Genomic DNA, 19,771 nt, shown 5'->3' with positions numbered 1-19,771 from the left:
GAATTCAAATTCTACCATTTGCCGTTGTGGGATTCACACTTGGGTCACCAGAACATTAACAGTAGATTAACAGTGATGATTAACAGTGGTTTAACAGCGATGATGCCACTAGGCTGTCACCTCCCCTTTGTTGGAGCACATATTTTAACCCCCACCCCCATCAATGTACTCAATTTGTTTTACTGTGTCAGACCTGCACTCACTGTGCTCACCTTGCACTTCCTTATCAATTTTGTGGCTATGTCACAGGTGCTGGACAGTTGTATTGTGGGCACATCAAAGCCTTGAGTAGGCTGGGAGATATTGTGGTGATTTCCACAGTCCATCACGCAAGCACTGTGAGCAGCCGAACTGACAGTATCAAAATAACTTGTGGCTGAGCAGTGTAAACCATTAGGATGTCCTGCGATTACCTGAAAGCAGGTCGGCTGCTTCTGGTGTAATTTTAGTTTGTTGGAATTTTATTGCTAGTCTCTTGCTTTGCACTGAGATAGTTGGCATCAGATGGGTTTTTTGTTCCCAGCTGTGTGCAGTGCTCTATTCTGCCTGTATTACTAAATGGGGTAAGTAATTTAAGGTCCTGTTTCTGTAACTTAGAGCCTTAAGAAATCATCCCTTCACATGGACAGTCATGGAAATCTGTGACTATTGTTCTGAATAGCTGTTGACCTCCTTGGTCAACTGACCATTTCAAAACTGGATTGCCACTTTTTGTTATGCAAGTTCATTGACCATTGGACAACTAACTGAATAGAATTGTATAGCATAGAATAAAATAATAATGTAATTTGTATGTCTACAAAGTCACTTTAATCTGGTGCGTTCATTAATAATAGAAATCATTCTTATATAAAAAAAAAGGCAAGTTGGTAGAAGGATTTGAGATGCAGGTCAACCACAATCTAATTGAATGGCAGAGTACAAGAAATCTGCAGTTTGCAAATTGGTTCTGTTCTGTAGCCTAATTGCAAGTTGGTGTTGGATGCCAGTCAGAACACAATGCAGGACAATGTAAAGGAGCTGTTCATAAGTACAGGAAATGTTCATATGTCAGGTCTTTAAAATTACACGCCTGCATGAGCTCACTTTTGTCATGTTGAAGGTTTCTAAATTTGGACTCTTGTAGTTCATACAAATGCAATTCAAGTTTTAAAGAATTCATTCATGGGATGTGGCTGTTCTGTCTGGTTCAGCATTTCTTGGCCATCCCTAACTGGTCTTTTAAAATTGTGGAAATCACCACCTTGCAGATTTATCAGCTAGCAACATATAAATTCTAAAATTCTCATCCTTGGTGTATCTCTTGGCTACCTCTGTTTCCTCCCCATCATTGCAACCCTCTGAAATCTCTGAGCTCTTTCATTTCAGCTCTGTTACCCACTCCTGATATTCATCACTCTACCACTGCTACCTTCAACTGATCTCCTGTGAAAACCCCCTTTTTGTTCTGACTCCTTCAACAAAGTTTTCAATCAAGGTTTCACAACCGACCACCATGTTTTGTGGTTCGGTGTCAAATTTTGTGTGATGTTGCTTTGCAGTAATTTGGAATGTATTATTGCATTGCCAGTGCTATTAAGCTGCAAGTTGTTGTTGATCTGTGTGACAAATCTGTTTGAATGAGAAGAATTCCCCAGGCCAATAATGATTTTTTTTTTAAACTCTATGATTCTGTTTGATAGCCGTCTTTAAGTCTGAACATGAGGTTTGACCCATCAGTATTTCAGATCTGTAGCTTTTCTTTAGTTTCAAGCACATGAGTTTTTGTAGTAAGGACTGCTACGTTAAGATTGAGAACTGTCCAATTTCCTCACATTGGCCCTTTTCTAATATCTGCCTCTGCAGAGACCAAGCCTAAGCCAAAGGCTTTCCACTGACTATAGTCTCGACAATAAAGGTTTTCTTTCACTGGAAAAGAATTAAATGAAATTAGTTTTTTTTAGCAACGAGTTATGATTGTAGTAATTGCCTGAAGATGATGGAAGCAGATCTAAGAATAGTTTTCAAAAAGAAATTGGATATGTATTATATGTTTTTCAAAAGGGGGAAAAAAATGCATACTTAGAGTAAAGAGTGTGGTGCATTGGGAATAATTCAATACCTCAGAAAACCCACAAATATGTGATAGGCCACATGTTTCTCTTCTGGCCTATAGGCTTCTGTGATGTGGCCCAATCTCCCACTGCACTAGAATGTCCTTTCGTATTCAGTCTCGGTAAGTTATGCCTGAAGTTTCCCAAGATCAAGGCCCTACAGACTTCAGGCAAGTTGAAGCACTACTTACAGATATTTTATTTGTGGAAGACCATGAGATGCACTCTGTGGTTTGTTATACAAAGTGATGGCTCTCAATATGTTAATGTTGAAGTTGCATTAGATCCATTCAAATAACCTAGTCTTTGGGTGGAACACGGGGCAGTCTAGCATGAGGTGACAATTGAGACAGATATGTCACCTCAGGCACAATTATAATGATGTCTAGATTAGAGTGGTGCTGGAAAAGCACAGCAGTTCAGGCAGCAACCGAGGAGCAGTAAAATCAACGTTTCGGGCAAAAGCCCTTCATCAGGAATAGAGGCAGAGACCCTGAAGGGTGGAGATATAAATGAGAGGAGGGTGGGGGTGGGGAGAAAGTAGCATACCTTACATTACCTTACAATTATAATAATTATGGTCCAAACTAGTTTCTAATTCTTAATTCTATTCTGCAATGAACAGCATCCTTTCATTTTAAGACAAGTGCTTGTTCTTGTTAAAACTCATGAGTGGTTTACTCTGTATCACCAACAATTAGGTTCAGCATCCACTGAGCTTTTGATTTTGTGTTTTCCCCACCAGAAGCTGTCCAATCAATTTAATTGTTACTTAAAATATTAGAAGGGAGGCTTGAGGGCCCGCATGTGGTGCAGTGGTAGTGTCCCTGCCCCTGGGCCAGAGAGGCTTGGGTTCAAGTCCCACCTGCTCCAGAGTTGTGTAATAACATCTCTGGTGAGATTAATTAGAAAAGTAGGTGGAAGGGAGGATTGGTGGTAGTGAACTACCCAATTTCAAGTACTGAGAGCCCGATATAACAGGGTTGCATCTTGCAGAGCCACATGAACATCTCATTCATGCTCTTGACTTTTTCAAATTGATCACATTAACATGGAAGAAACATCTTTTTTTAAAAAAAGCACACAGAATTCAGTGAAGAAAAGCAAGGGGCGTGGCTTTTGTAATCTCCATGCCACTATTTCAAATAGTTAATTTAGTGAAAGTGTCGTCATGTGAAGGAAACCGTTTTGAGTAGTGTTGATGCAGTGTGTGCTATAATATTGTTAAAAATCTCAACGGCAGGTTATAGTCCTACAGGTTTAATTGGAAGCACTAGCTTTTGGAGCGCTGTTCCTTCGTCAGGTGGACAACCACCTGATGAAGGAGCAGCGCTCTGAAAGCTAGTGCTTCCAATTAAACCTGTTGGACTATAACCTGGTGTTGTGTGATTTTTAACTTTGTACACCCCAGTCCAACACCGGCATCTCCAAATCATGCTATAACATTGTAATAGATATTGGCTTTCCTTCAAGGAACTGGATTTTATGGTTGCAACCTTTCTGTTGCTGATGTAGCTCAGGTGACAAGTTATTCTGAATTGTTAGTGGAAGCTATAATTTTATCACAAGATTCAATAACCATAATATAGTATCACTTGTCTAATATTATAGATTGGTTCAAAGATAATAAAGTCACTACAGTCCTGCAGGCCCATAGGGCTGCTCTCTCAAGAGAGAAGACTGGCGGTGGTTTATCCGCAGTATTACCATGCTTCAGATGCTAAGTGTGGTTGCAAAGGAGAGTACTTCATTGTAACCTCAGCCAGTGTGGGAATTGAACCCACACTATTGGCATCAGTGTGCAATACAAACCAGCCATCCAGTCAACTGAGCTAATCGACCCCAGTTTTAAAGATAACTTTACGGTCAAAATTCTAGATTCTAAAAAGCAGCAAAATGGTGTAATTCAAAGTTAGGTCTGTTTTAAAGTTTTTTTTTGTTGAGATGCAAACTTAATACATGTACGTAATAATATGTCTGCAAATTATATGTCACCTGAGATTTAGTAGTTGGAAAGCATCTGGTTGAAAAAGCATGTGCTGAATTTTCATCTTGTAGCTCCTCATAGTTTTATTTTCAACTAATTGGTTTCAAAAAGCTATTCAGGTTTAAAATGGAAGCCATTTATCCCATCACTGTCAGCAGTCTGGCACTCTGGGCAGTGTCAACAGGTCACATCCTGCACGGGACTGAAATTGAAGGTTTCAGTTGTGCCCTAGTGAGGATGATTGAATCAGCTGCACTCTATTCTATTCCTTGGTCAGCCACAACAAAGATAATTATCTTGTCAGCATGCTGCAGGGACCGTTTCCTCTGGGACATCCTGGTGCATTCCTCCACTCCCAATACCACCCCACACCTACAGCACTTTCTGTTGTTATTGTAGTTGGTGCAACACCTGCCCATTTACCTCCTCCCTCCCTCAGTATCAAAGGCCCTAGACACACCTAGGTCAAAGTGATTTACCTGTACTGTTTGCAGATCACTAGGGAGGCTAGGCACAGACTGAGTGACTAGTTTGTAGAATGCCGACATGCCATCTGTAAAAATGACCATACCTCATTCCCATGCCAACATTTCTGTCTCAGGCCAACTGTAGTGCTCTAATCAGGCTCAACATAAGGTGAGTCTCTCTCTGTCAGAGATTACTTGCAGTGTGGAAACAGGCCTTTCGGCCCAACAAGTCCACACTGACCCTCCAAAGAGCAACCCACCCAGACCCATTTCCCTACATTTACCCCTCCACCAACACTGGTTGTGTAGCATGGCACTGTGCACATGGCACAGTGAAGCATAATAAGTGTTCAGTAGCTTTGCTGGGTTCTTTCTTGAACTGTGTAAAAGATCTCATAGCTTTTCTGCTCCTACTTTGGGATGTTGGTACATTCTTAGTGCTGGAACACCAGGCTGATATAGTGCCGGATGGTGGGACTGGAGAGAAGAATTAAAGGTGATGACTTGAAAGATGAGAATCATTATAGTTTACTACCTTAACTGGGTGTTCCCATTTATTCTTGGTGCAACATCACGGTCTTCCTTTTCTGAATCTTTCCATTTATACTGATCAAGCCCAGTGTGAGTGTATTCCCTGTGTCCATTTGACACACCTTTTCAGATGTAATGTTAAACTGCAGCCCCGCCGTCCTCTTGGATAGATATTAAAGAAAATTGCTCAGCACTATTTTTCAAAGAACTGATGTCTCCCTTGACCCCAGCCACTCTTTGTGATGTCTTGAAGATGTGACACGGCTCTACATAAACACAAGTTTCACTTTGTCATGTCATTACAGCCTGTTTTGAGTGAGATGGTCCGTAACTTAGTATTTAACAATGGACTTTGTGTTCTAAGCACTCAGTCAGGACTCCTGCATCCACATCTATTTTAGCTTAGCTGGGACCTCATTGAAGCTGCGAGGGAGTTTACTTTGGACATAATGTCAGCCAAAGTATCTGGGTCATGTCTGATGTAGAGGGAGAAGTAGAAGGTTCTCCGATGCTGTTCAAAAGAAAGCTGAGGCAACAGTTCTTGCTTAAGTAGCATCACTAATGATTGGGTTAATTTGCCTTTCATCTTGTATGTTGATTTGGGCGTTCACACAATTTAAATAATGTTCACTACTTGTACTGACATGACAGTGACTGCACTTCAATGCTTGATTAGCTAAAGGTAAAGGATTGTCGGATGTATCGGGTTGCAGAACTGTATGCATGAACACTCTCTCTTGAATAAACAAATTATTTAAGCCTTGTCACAGAATGACAAATGTGAACTCCAAAAAGCCATTTTAAAATCTTGAGATCCTGTCAATGGAGACTGGATTCAAATCACCGTTCCCATAAACTAGTGGACTCAATAATGCAAATGTTGAAAATTGGCATTGTTCAAAGCAAATGTTAATGGTTTAGGCAGTTTGCCAATCTCACTGACTTTGATGTTTGTTTAAGCTAATCTTTATTTGTCCCCTTCAAACAAATTCCAAACTAATTACTAGATGGAGCAGAGTTTGCTCAAACATAAGATTAAGGTACAATGTGTTTATATATTGTGATGTTAAAAGAGCTTTGATCACCCTCAATTTTATCTAAACTTTTGTCCATTCATGTGCACTGACATTTCATGCGACAATAGTTATAGAGTCAGAGCTGTGCAGCATGGAAACAGACCCTTTGGTCCAATTCCTTTTAAATTTTGTAACTGCATCATCCTCCATTGCTTCCTCTGGCAGCTCATTGCACACACACATCTCCCTCTGTGTGAGAAAGTTGCCCCTTAGGGCTCTTTTATATCTTCCCTTTTCACCTTAAACCTATATCCTCTAGTTCTGGACTCCCCCACTGCAGGGAAAAGACTTTGTCTATTTATCCTATCCATGCCTCTCATGATTTTATAAACCTCAGCCTCTGACACTCCAGGGAGAACAGCCCCAGCCTATTCAGCCTCTCCCTATAGCTCAAACCTTCCACCCCTGGCAACATGATTAAGTTTTTTCTGAACCCTTTCAAGTTTCACAACATCCTTCCTTGCAGCAAGATCAGAATTGAACGCAGTATTCCAAAAGTAGCCTAACCAACGTCCTGTACAGCCGCAATATACATGACCTCCCAACTCCTATACTCAAAGCACTGACCAGTAAAAGGCAAGCATACCAAATGCACTCAACTAGGACCTTAACATTAAGTAGATAAGTCTTGCTTTGATTTGCCTTTCCAAAACGCAGCACCTGACAATTATCTAAATTAAACTCCATCTGCCACTGCTGGGCCCATTGGCCCATCTGATCAATTGTAATCTGAGGTAGCCTTTGCTGTCCACCACACCACCAATTTTGGTATCTTCTGCAAACTGACTATCCATACCGCCTATGTTCGCATCCAAACCATTTATGTTAATCACAAAAAGCAATGGACCCTGCGACTGTCTCAAAAGTACACTTAAAAGATTATTTGCAGATATCCCCATGGGAGAGTCTGGGCCAGAGAACATCATCTCAGAACAAAGGTTCATACATTTTAAGACTGAGATGAGGAAGTATTTCTTCTGAGCACAATGATTCTGTGGTAGTATTTTCCACCATGGGACATATGAAATTGGGTCATTAAGTATATTCACAGCTGAGATAGACAGACAGATTTTTAATCAGTGATGGACTTGAGGGTTATGGGGTAAAGGCAAGAAAGTGGAGTGAGGATGAATACATCAGTTGTGATCTCATTGAATTCGTGCAGCAAATTTGATGGGGAGAATGGCCAGGTTCTGATTCTGCATTTTTAGAGTCAAAGTCATAGAGATGTACAGCATGGAAAGAGACCCTTGGGTCCAACTCGTCTGTGCCAACCAAATATCCCAATCTAGTTATACCTGCCAGCACCCACTCTGTTTCCTCTAAACCTTTCCTATTCATATACCCATCCAGAAGCCTCTTAAATGTTGCAATTGTACCAGCCTCCACCACTTCCTCTGGCAGCTCATTCCATACACTTATCACCCTCTGTGTGAAAAAGTTGCCCCTTATGTCTCTTTTATATCTTTCCCCTCTCACCCTAAACCTATGCTCACTAGTTCTGGATTCTCTCTCTTTCCCCCCCCAAACCACCTCAGGGAAAAAGTCTTGCCTATTTACCCTATCCATGCCCCTCCATGATTTAATACACCTCTAAGGTCAGCCCTCCGCCTCCGATGCTCCAGGGAAAACAGCCCCAGCCTATTCAACCTCTCATTATAGCTCAAATCCTCCAACCTTGGCAACATCAGTGTCAAATCTTTTCTGAACCCTTTCAAGTTTCACAGCATCTTTCTGATAGGAAGGAGACCAGGATTGCACGCAATATTCCAACAGTGGCCAAAAAAAAACCAATGTTCTGTACAGCCACAACATGACCTCCCAACACCTCTACTCAATATTCTAACTAATAAGGGAAAGCATACCAAATGCCGCCTTCACTATCCTATCTATCTGCGACCCACTTTCAAGGAGCTATGAACCTGCACTCCAAGGTCTCTTTGTTAAGCGACACTTGCTAGGACCGTACCGTTAAGTGTATAAGCCCTGCTAAGATTTGCTTTCCCAAAATGCAGCACCTCATATTTATCTGAATTAAACTCCATCTGCCATTTCTCAGCCCATTGGCCCATCTGGTCAAGATTCTGTTGTATTCTGAGGTAACCCTCTTCACTGTCCACTACACCTCCAATTTTGGTGTCATCTGAAAACTTACTAACTATACCTCTTATGCACACATCCAAATCATTTATATAAATGACAAAAAGTAGTGAACCCAGCACCGATTCTTGTGGCACTCCACTGGTCACAGGCCTCCAGTCTGAAAAACAACCCTCCACCCCCACTGTCTGTCTTCTACCTTTTGAGCCAGTTCTGTATCCAAATGGCTAATTCTCCCTGTATTCCATGAGATCTAACCTTGCTAACGACTCTCCCATGGGGAACCTTGTCGAACATCTTACTGAAGTCCATATAGGTCACGTCCACCACTCTGCCCTCATCAATCCTTTGTTAATTCTTCAAAAAACTCGAATCAAGTTTGTGAGACATGATTTCCCACGCACAAAGCCATGTTGACTATCCCTAATCAGTCCTTGCCTTTCCAAATACATGTACTTCTTGTCCCTCAGGATTCCCTCCAACAACTTGCCCACCACTGACATCAAGCTCACTGGTCAATAGTTCCCTGGCTTGTCCTTACCACCCTTCTTAAACAGTAGCACCACATTAGCCAACCTCCAGTCTTCCGGTACCTCACCTGTGACTATTGATGATACAACTATCTCAGCAAGGGACCCAGCAATAACTTCCCTAGCTTCCCACAGAGTTCTGGTTTACACCTGATCAAGTCCTGGGGATTTATCCACCTTTATGCATTTCAAGACATCCAGCACTTCCTCCTCTGTAATCTGGACATTTTGCAAGGTGTCACCATCTATTTCCCTACAGTCTATATATTCCACATCCCTTTCCACAGTAAACACTGATGCAAAATACTCATTCAGTATCTCTCACATCTCTTGCGGCTCCACACAAAGGCTGCCTTGCTGATCTTTGAGGGACCCTATTCTCTCTCGAGTTACTCTTTTGTCCTCAATGTATTTGTAAAAACCCTTTGGATTCTCCTTAACTCTATTTGCCAAAGCTGTCTCATGTCCTCTTTTTGCCTTCCGGGTTTTCCTCTTAAGTATACTCCTACTCCCTTTATACTCTTCTAAAGAAACATTCAATCTATCCTGTCTATACCTGATATATGCTTCCTTTGGTTTGTTAACCAAATCCTCAATTTCTTTAGTTATCCAGCATTCCTGACACCTACCAGCCTCTCCTTTCACCCTAACAGGAATATACTATATCTAGACTCCTGTTAGCTCATTCCTGAAAGCTTCCTATTTTCCAGCCGTCCCTTTACCTGCAAAATCTATCCCCAATCAGCTGGCCCCAAAGAATTATGGTGGCTGGCCCCAAAGCGCTCCCCACTGACACCTCAGTCCCCTGTCCTGCCTTATTTCCCAAGAGTAGGTCAAGTTTTTCACCTTCTCTACATCCACATACTGACTCAGAAAATGTTCTTGTACACACTTAATGGTTTAGATGGCGAGAAATTTGTTAACACTATGGCAGTCCCAGTCTTGGGAAGTTAAAATCCCCTACCAGAACACCCTATTATTCTTACAGATATGAGATGGCCTTACAAATTTATTTCTCAATTTCCCTCTGACTATTAGGGGTCTATAATACAATTCCAATATTTCTCACAAATAACTTCCCTTGATGTGTGTCTGGGAATATCCTCCCTCAGTACAGCTGTAATGCTATCCTTTACCATAAACGCTACTCCCTTTCTTCTCTTGCCTCCCTTTCTGTCCTTCCTGTAGCATTGGTATCCTGGAACATGAGCTGCCAGTTCTGTCCATCCCTGAGCTATGTTTCTGTAATTGCTATGATATCCCAGTTCCATGTTCCTAACCATACCCTATGTTCATCCGCCTTCCCTGTTAGGCCTCTTGCATTGAAATAAATGGAGTTTAATTTATCAGTCCAACCTTGTTCTCTACTTTGTCCCTGCCTGCCCTGACTGTTTGACTCGCTTCTTTTATCTGTTTCCTCACTTTCTGTGGATATCTTAATGAATTGAATGTACTAGATAAATTTGGGTTTTTGTCTGCTGGCGCTTACATTATAGCACAGTTTCCAACCAGCTTTGCAGCTCAGGGTACTTCCTGGTGACATTTTTAAATGATGGCTGGTGAAATGCACCATCCTTTAAATTGCACTGTGATCTTGCCAATGGGTCCTGTTTCCCACCCACAGGTGCAGTTTTCTTTGAACGATCATTCTCTTTTTGCTTGATGTGTTGTGACGCTTTGTTTGTTGTTTTCAGACTCAGTATGAACGAGGAGCAGTTTGTTAATATTGACCTCAATGATGACGACATCTGTGGTGTCTGTAAACTCGAGACTGCGAAGGAGCTGCTTTCTTTTTGCCACGTCTGCTTTGAGCTCAGCATTGAAGGTAAGAGGGGTTAGAGGAGAGGAACTTGGATTGAGGAGGGGACGTTTGTGAATGTAGATGTTGCTTTAGCCAGGTAGGCTGTATGTTTGTTTTACCCATTCTGCTCTCTACATGATGATTAAAGTGAGAGCCAGAAATGATATCCAGGTCAATTACCATCTCAGAAAATTCATCGCAAAAGAACAGAAGGGGCCCATGCAACACTGAGTCTCTTTCCTAATCAGTTGGATTGTAGTTGACCATAAACAAGTGTCTCACTGAATTTATTAGTGAAATAATGTTTTATTTATGGTCCAGTGTTTGATCTTGCCCAGAATGTTCATGTTAAATGTTTAACATGCAAATATTTGATTAAAGTGGCCAGACAATCATGCAAGGTTGTCATGACACAGGTATATGCAGCGCCTTCATCAGTGGTAGGCTGAGTCTCTCAATGACAGCTCTGAATGGTCCTGTGGCCTTCAATCCCGAGTGACCGGGGGAAAAGAGCAGCCAAGTTGTTTTTAAAGATAAATAAAATGACGAGGGGGAAGACGTGTTGTTTGTGTTGCCATCACGCAATGTAACTCTTGTGCAATGCATTACTGGACAAACATGTTCAGAATTAGAATGGCAATGATGTAAAGTCATAGAGAATTGAGAGAGCTGATAACTCTTTTCTGTATGCATAAGTAATCAAATTTTTACAAATGGTTAAACCAAACTGCTGTGTTATGAGACCAAATTCTGATACTTTATCCATTAAATGCTGCAAAGTTACACATGCTTTAGAAGTTCTATCTCTGCAAGTTTCTTGAATGTTACCTAGACCCAAATAAAGGTGGTCCTGCCGTAACGCGCATTTATTTAACGCAAATTCGCTATGACATGATTGACGAATTGTCGACACTGTTTCTCAAATGTGAAATTTTAAAGCGTGCATTGGTTATAATGTGATTCCAGCCCCATTAGTTTAAATGGTGCTGCTATTATTTTCACAACACTGGATTGCACAAGAACAGAACTATCACGTTATAGCGGAACTGACTATGACAATTAAACATAACTTGCCAGGGTCTTTTCCCACAAGCGACATCAGTGGACTCAGGGGACATGGGCATCGCTGGCTGACCAGCATTTATTGTCTGTCCTCAGCTGCCCTTGAACGAGTGGCTTGTTCGGCCATTTCAAAGGTCAGTTCAGAGGTCAATCACATTGTTGCGGTTCTGTAGTCACATATAGGCCAGTCCAGGTGAGGACGGTGGAATTCCTTCCCTGAAGGACATTAGTAAGCCAGATGGATTTTTCTGACAGTTGGCCATGGTTTAGAACATAGAATAATACAGCATAGTACAGGCCTTCGATGTTTCTGCCAATCTTTTATCCTACTCGAAGATCAAACTAACCTACACACACTTCGTTTTACTATCATCCATGTACCTATCCAAGAGTTGTCCCTAATGTATTTGACTCTACTACCACAGCTCACAATGCATTCCATGCACCCACCACTCTCTGTAAAGAACTTATCTCTGACATCGCCCCTAAATCTTCCTCCAAATTATGCACTCTCGTGACAGACATTTCTGATCTGGGTAAAAGTCTCTATCTATGCCTCTTGTAATCTGGTACCTCTCATCCTTCTTCACTCCAATGAGAAAAGCCCCAGCTCCATCAAGCTTTCTTCATAAGACTCGCCCTCCAGTCCAGGCCGCATCCTGGTAAATCTCCTCTGCATCCTCTCTAAAGCTTCCACATCCTTCCTATAATGAGGCAATCAGGACTGAACGCAATATTCCATGTGTGGTCTAACCAGAGCTTTATAGAGCTGCAGCATAACCTCTCAGCTCTTAAACTCAATCCCCCATTAATGAAAGCCAACATGCAATATGGCGGCTTAACAACCCTATCAACCTGTGGGGCAACTTTTGGCAATCTATTGTGTTCAAGTCTCACCTGCAGTGGGGATGCATCATAACATCTCCAAACATGTCAATTAAAAATCCTTACCCTGAGCAGCTCTTGTAGGGATGGCCTGGAGCTGAGATGACTGACCTCCAGCAGTGATAACCATCTTCCTTTGTGCATCGTCTTCCATACCTGTTTAATAGTCATCATTGGAATCTCTAATTCCAGATTTTTAAAAATTTAAATTCAAATTTCATTGTGGTGAGATTTGAATTGGGTCCCCAGAAAATAATATATCTGGCAATCATACCACTAGGTATCACCTCCCCACTGGAGAAGCAAGGATTGCAGTGGAAAGGTCAATCAATGAATACTTATGAAAACAGGAAACTACGTGTAATGCAATCAATTTGGAGACCCAGCTCCTTTGACTCAACAGAAGGTCAGACTGACTGTGTTCACAAAACGTAACCTTCTGGAAAACACAAGCTGACATACTTATGGAAAAAAAAATCCAGGAATTAAAATCAATGAAGTTCTACTTCTCTAATGACCTCATACACTTTGAGCATTTTTGGTCTTTTTCTTCGAGTTTGCATTCCCACCCTCCTCTGCCTGACAGGTGGCAGTTCATGCAGTAACACAATTTCATGGTATCTTAAGCACAGGCTACACTTCATCCATGTCCTGAAAGCAGCAGAAGGTTCTCTTACCATGGGAATAACTAAGAAACAGGCAGAGAGTACTGCAGCCCAGTAGTTAATTTATTAAACTGGGAATCCAGATTCTATGGAAATTCTAATTCCAACAATAATTGGGTTTGTTTTAGTTCAAATGAATCTAGGCATGTTAATTGCAAAACCAGAAAATAAGTATCTTACCCAAATGTGGGGTACCCAGAAATCAGTCTAAAGAGATCCAGTGTCTTTTTGTTTTTTTTTTGCTGATGGCCCTACTGCTGTTTAAAATATCCTTGCTGCCTGAACAGCTCAATACCATGTCCATTAGCATCATTTGGACCAAGCGATATTTATGATGTTGACCTTTACATGATGCAGTCTCTTCCTCAGTCAAGAACCCAGTCCAAAATGATGATGGTATCTGTGTCACAAGCTGAGATCTTTATAAAACAAAAAAAATAGCCATTTCGTGGAACATGGGTGTCACTGCTATTTTATTGCCCAACCCTGATTAGCCTTGAACTGAGTAACCTGCTGAGCTGCACAAGTGTGGTTCAAATTTAACCATATCACTGTGGGTCTGGAGTCATATCTAGGCCAAACCATATGAGGTTGGTGTATTTCCTTCCAGAAAGAGCATTGGTTGGTTTTTTTTTTTGTTGACAATTTGCAGTTTCATGGTTGCCATCATTGACACTAGCTTTCAATTCCACAGTTGTTAGTTGACTTTTTAAGTTACACCAGCTACTGTGGTGGGATTTGGAACCTGTGTCCCAGACCATTAGTTTGGGTGTTGGGATTACTAATCCAGCAATATTAATAAAATGCCACCATCTCCCTTGAAATATTTCACTAAGACGCGGCGAGGTGATGGTACAACTGGGTCATTTCTCACAAACTGACCGAAGGGTAAAAAAAAAATCAACTTCCATTTAGGAATTGGTGAGCTTGTATTGTAAATTGTAAACCAAGAGTTAGTCAAATCAGTTTGAGTTTGATGTTAATGATATTTCAACTGGTTTTTAACATGCTACATTGCCTTGTTGGTATCCTGTGTACACAACCCATTATGACCAGTCGTAAATGCTTAACATTGGCTATTGGCTGATCCAAGCATCTCTGTTGCAGCAAGTGATATTTTCAAATGAAATTTTTCACATTCGTTTGCATCAAGAGTTTTGAACAAGGGATGATGTAGTATCCCTGAGTTTTCTGCAGCGGCCGATCTTTTGCTGATTTTTGTGCTTATTTGGCAGTCAGCCAAAACAGGGATAGTTTTGAAAAATGATTCTGATTCAGAATCTGTAAATAGATCTTTACTCTTGCCCCCTTTTTGTTTGTAAATTTTTTTGCTTTTTAAAAATCTCTTATCAATGTCAAAAGTGACAAACTGTGAGACTGTGGAAAGAAGTTAAACTGCTCCTCCTTATTCTTCTCCATCTGCCATCAGCCATTCACATCAAATTCTTCTCGTCTTGTGCCCAGCTGGGTGAAACTGACCTTGTCTGGCTCCATTCTTATTTACGGTGTGAGGTGGGCCAAAGCTCAGTGATTTACATTGGCTTCTGGTTGAAAGTATCTTTTTGTTTAGAAATAAAAGTTATAACCCTTTTCAAATCCTTTCACCTTTGCACCCCTGTAATTTCCTTCAGCTGCACAATCCTGCAATGTCTTTTATTCCAGACATTTAAGCATCAGTGATTTTAATTATTGCACTGTCGTTGGCTGTGCTTTCAGCTGTCAAGATTTTGAGGTCAGCAGTTTCCTCCCTAAACCATTTGGTGTCTCTTCCTGACTTTCCTCCTCTTAAGGCACTCCTATGAACTCACTTAACCAAGCATGCAGCCACCTGCCCTAATAACTTCTTGCGTGTCTCTATTTTAAATTTTGATTTGGAACACATTGGATATTTTGTATGTTAAACACAGTTGTTCCTTTGTTTGCTGCGCTGACATTGGGGCTATTTCCCCACAGAGTTCAACATTTAAAAAAAAAAGCAATCTCCCAATTGACACAGTCATTTTTCAGCCTTGCAGCCCGCAATATTGGTGAGGCAGTGGCCTAGTGGTGTCATTGCTAGAACGTTACCTCTGTCTCTGGATTGAATGTTCTTGGGCCGCAGGTTAGAATCCTGCCACGGCAGATGGAATTTGAATTCAATAAAATCTGGAATTAAGAGTCTAAAGATGACCATGAAATTATTTTCAGTTGTCAGAAAAAACCCATCTGGTTCGCTAATGCCTTTTAGGGAAGGAAACTGCCATCCACACCTGGTCTGGTCTACATGTGACTCCAGACCCACAGCAATGTGGTTGACGTTTAACTGCCCTGTAGGCAATTAGGGATGGGCAATAAATGCTGCCTAGCCAGTGGTGCTCACTCCCTGTAAATGAATTAAAAACCAGTTTGGATTCCATGTTTGGTGGGCAGAAGGCTGAACTCGGTTAAACGTGCGATGGGTAAGTCTCTCTGACTACCAGAGCAATACTAATTGGGTTTAAAGAGCGCTGGCAGCACTTGGATGGTTCCATATCCTGCGGTTCGCTTCATCCTTCTCATGTAACATTAGCTTTATAACAAGCAGAAGAAAAGACTCCACTTAGTGACTGAGCTAACTCTGACAGCTTGACTAGTTGGGGAGGAAGTGTGAAACTTCAGATTAGTCTTTCTCTGTTGTAATCTCTGTCCACTCTCTCTGGCTCTATGGAAGATCTATATAATTTGTTGTATCCTGCTCCCCACCTTGCTTTTTTCCCACATGCCTCTAACTCTTTACAGAGTAACTTGCAATTTAGAAGCAGCTACAGGTCATTTGACTCATCAAGCTAGTTCTGCCAATTAATTGGCTGATCTAGTTCTGGTGTCAACCTACTTCCTGGTCTGCCCCACCCCTGTCGTAATCCTTGACTCACTCCATTATCGAACATCCATCCAACTCTGCTTTGACTAACTTCAATGACCCAGTCTCCTCTTTTTTTTTGGGAATAGAATTCCACAGACCAACTGTGCTAAGAGAAAAAAAAAGTCTCTAACTTCTATCTTGAAAGGGAAACCTCTCAGTCCTAACCTGGGACTCTTAGTTTTAGACCCCCACAAGAGGAAAGCATCTTGCAGCATCCACTCTATCTTAAATGTTTCAATAAGATCGCCACTTTCTTTCAAACTCTCAATGGATAAAGGAGCAGTCTGTTCAACCTTTCCGTCACAGGAATAAACCTCCTCTGAACTGCTGTAATGAAATACCTGCTGGATATTTATCCAAACCCCTTTTTGAAAGCTGCTATTCAATCTACATCTAACATTTGTCAGTATCTTCCAACTTGCCAGAAATTACTGCTTAAAGTGATGATTCTCCTTGATTCCACCCTCGTCATTTTGCCAATTACCTTTCAAATTGTCTCCTCTGGTTACTGATCTGACAGCTTCTCTTTATTTATCCTCAAACATTCTTGACTTTGACACCTCTATTAAATTTCCTTCACACCTCCTTTGCTGTAAAGAGCACAATTAGTTCCTCTAATTTCCACACAGTCGAAGCAGATTATTAATCTGGTTGAACCAGTATTCTTCCTAAATCCCAATTGCTCTGTGGGGGGTTCTATTGATTATTCAAAGCCTTTTTGCATCAATAAAATAAAACTGAGCTGGAGATCCAAAACAAACAAAAGCAAAAGTTGCTGGAGAAACTTAGCAGGTCTGACTACATCTGCGCAGAGAATATAGTTGATATTTTGATTCCTGAAGAAGGGCTTATGCCTGAAACGTCGATTCTCCTGTTCCTTGGATGCTGCCTGACCTGCGCTTTTCCAGCAACCCATTTTTCAGACTGCATAGGCAGCACTGCCAGTTTCTCTCGGACATGCAGCCTGGATGGAGTGGGACGCAGGAAGAATGACAAATTCATGGAATCCTACAACATGGAATAAACTGTCTTTATGTTAAGTCTTTACACAATGATCAACTCAGTGACAATCACAATGTTCTTTGTCCTTACCAAGCTGCCCCTGTACTCTTTGCCCAGTGCCCAGCACTTTATTTCAGTATCTTTGTCCAGGGCAACCTTAAAGTTTCTATCTAATCTGCTTACATCACATTTTTCAAGTGGCAGGTCAGAACAACTTGCATTGATGAAACACACCAAAAAAAAGACACTTTCTCCCTTTATGATTGGAGCGAATTTGATGAAAAAGCAGAGTGAAGCAAACACTCAACAGATTTGGGTAAATCATTGGCTTTTGAACTCTAATCCTGTCATCTGAACCTGCAAAATGAACAGCTTTTCAGTGAGTATGAAGTCAAAAAAAAAAAGGTGGGTATATGCATCTTAAGAACATTAAAGGAAGGCCTGAAATTTGGTGGACACAGCAGCAATTAAATGACATAACATATAATGATGCAAGACGAAAGAAGGTGGCAATGGAACTAGAAGAGGAATTCTCCGGACGAGTCCAGAGGAGATTGTTGCAGCAGAGCTACAGGGAGTAAAACACGGCAAAGGGGAGATGGATTTTGAGCTGAGTCATGTGACAGACAGTCGGGAGACACTGAGGCAATGGCTCACCCATCCTGTGAAACAGACCAGATTCTTAGGGTAGATTGCAGAAAGGATTTTCCCCCCCTTTTGGTAGAATCTAGGACCAGAGGGCATCATCTCAGAATAAGGAGTCACGCATTTAAGAATGAGGAGGAATTTCTGTTTCTGAACATAGTGAATCTGTAAAATTATTCACCAGAGGTCTGTTAAGGCTGGGCCATTAAATATGGGGGTGGCACGGTGGCTCAGTGGTTAGCACTGCTGCCTCACAGCGCCAGGGACCCGGGTTCAATTCCAACCTTGGACAACTGTCTGTGTGGAGTTTGCACATTCTCCCTGTGTCTGAGTGGGTTTCCTCCGAGTGCTCTGGTTACCTCCCACAATCTAAAGGTGTGCAGTTTAGGTGAATAGGCCATGCTAAATTGTCCATTGTGTAGGTTAGGTGCATTAGTCAGAGGTAAAATAAAGGAAAATAGAGTAGGGCAATGGGCCTGGTTGGGTTACTCTTGGGAGGGTCAGTGTGGACTTGTTGGGCCAAAGGGCCTTTCCACATTGTAGGGATTCTATAAAATATAATCAAGGCTGAAATAGATAGATGTTAAATCAACAATAAGAGAGTCTTATGGGGTAGAGGGCAGCAAAGTGGCGTTGAGGATTATCCGATCGACCTCGGTAGGACAGACTGAATGGGCTGAATCGCCTTTTTTATTATTCAGTCATGAAATGTGAGTGTCACCGGCTAGGCCAGGATTGATTGCCTATCCCAGAGGGCAGTTAATTGTCAACAACATTGCTGTTAGTCTGGAGTCACATGTAGGCCAGACTAGTTAATGAAGGTTTCCTTCCCTAGAGGAAACTAGTGAACCAGATAGGCTTTTCCTGGCAATTAACAATCAATGACAATGGTCATCATTAGAGCCAATTCAAATTCCACTATCTGCCATGGCGGGATTCGAACCTGGACCACCAGAGTATTTCTTGAGTCTCTGGATTAATAATCCAGCGATAATATCACTAGGCTATTGCCTACTTCTTTTCTGTGTCCTAAGGTCTTTTGGGGATCCCACTCAAGTGTCAGCCTGCAAGACTTCCCATCTTGGTTATTCTAGTGCAATATCCATTGTCTTGTGAGAAAATAGTTTTATCTGAAGCTATTATGTCAGAAAGAAGGTAGTCATGTTTGCATCCAGCAAGGCCCAAGTGAACATAACTGCTAATTGTCAGGTGCTCTGTTTCAAACAGCCACATGTCGGCCTACAACACTGGAGAGAAACCCATGTTATTTTCAGCATCTGAGGGGCAGGCAAGGTCTCTTTCAAAACTATCGAGGCACTTTCAACAATGCAACCTGCCCTCAGTACAGGCACTGGGAGTGTCTTGAGAGTGGAAGGATGACCTCCTGACCCTGATGATGGTGCTGCCTTGTGAGATGCAAGCAACTGCTTGAGAGGACAGAAGAAATGACTCCTACTACCAAGAAACCCAGTTAGTGTTGCTTCTGACAACAGCAAGTGCTGGCTACACTCAGGAGATCAGACAGCATCCATGGAGAGAGAATTCAACAAAACTTTCACTCATTTTGATGAATGGCCATCCACTTGAAACTCGACTTGTCTTCCAGCCACGATGCTGTCAGACTCATGTTTCCAACACTTTCTGATTTTTTTTTTTTCAATTTAAGACATCCACAATATTGTGCTGTTTTAAAATAATGATGTATTTAAATCTGGAATCAGCATGGGACTAATTTCTCAGGTTGTAAATTGTTACTTGCACACAAGACTGATAAATACATAGAGCTCAAATTTTATTGTATAAATTGCAGGTTGTTTTAAATTTTTTTTGCACTTATAAATAGAAGAGGACTGACACCAGCACTAAGTTCTATTTTGAGTTACGTTTAATTAGTCCTTCAGATTAAAGCTATTGGAGGACACATACTTAAATTAACACTGTAAAGTTGCTATAGAACCATAGAAATATTACGGCTGAATGGCTTCTTTCTGTGCTCATCAATTCCTGCTGGCCGAGGGGAGGGGAAAGCTAGATGCCGATTCTAAC

General features: G+C 41.5%; 1 protein-coding gene across 3 annotated transcripts in view; it reads left to right on the top strand.

Moving 5' to 3' along the window:
- cunh21orf91 (chromosome unknown C21orf91 homolog) overlaps positions 1 to 19,771 on the top strand; it is a 47,797-nt gene that overhangs the window by 8,598 nt on the left and 19,428 nt on the right. For 2 of the 3 annotated variants that reach the window (XM_043701411.2, XM_087992465.1), the window contains exons 2-3: positions 2,156 to 2,263; positions 10,479 to 10,609. In XM_043701411.2, coding sequence (XP_043557346.2) covers positions 2,223 to 2,263; positions 10,479 to 10,609 — 172 coding nt within the window. In that variant the 5' untranslated portion in view covers positions 2,156 to 2,222. The remainder of the gene's footprint in view (positions 1 to 2,155; positions 2,264 to 10,478; positions 10,610 to 19,771) is intronic. The other variant, XM_043701412.2, reaches the window with a different exon arrangement.

This window comes from Chiloscyllium plagiosum, unplaced genomic scaffold (assembly GCF_037043375.1).
Source record: "Chiloscyllium plagiosum isolate Xiang-an unplaced genomic scaffold, Cpla_swu_hap1 HiC_scaffold_12, whole genome shotgun sequence".
NCBI classification, from domain to species: Eukaryota; Metazoa; Chordata; class Chondrichthyes; order Orectolobiformes; family Hemiscylliidae; genus Chiloscyllium; species Chiloscyllium plagiosum.
The sequence above is the reverse complement of the archived record's forward strand: the minus strand, read 5'-3'. Positions and strand labels throughout refer to the sequence as shown.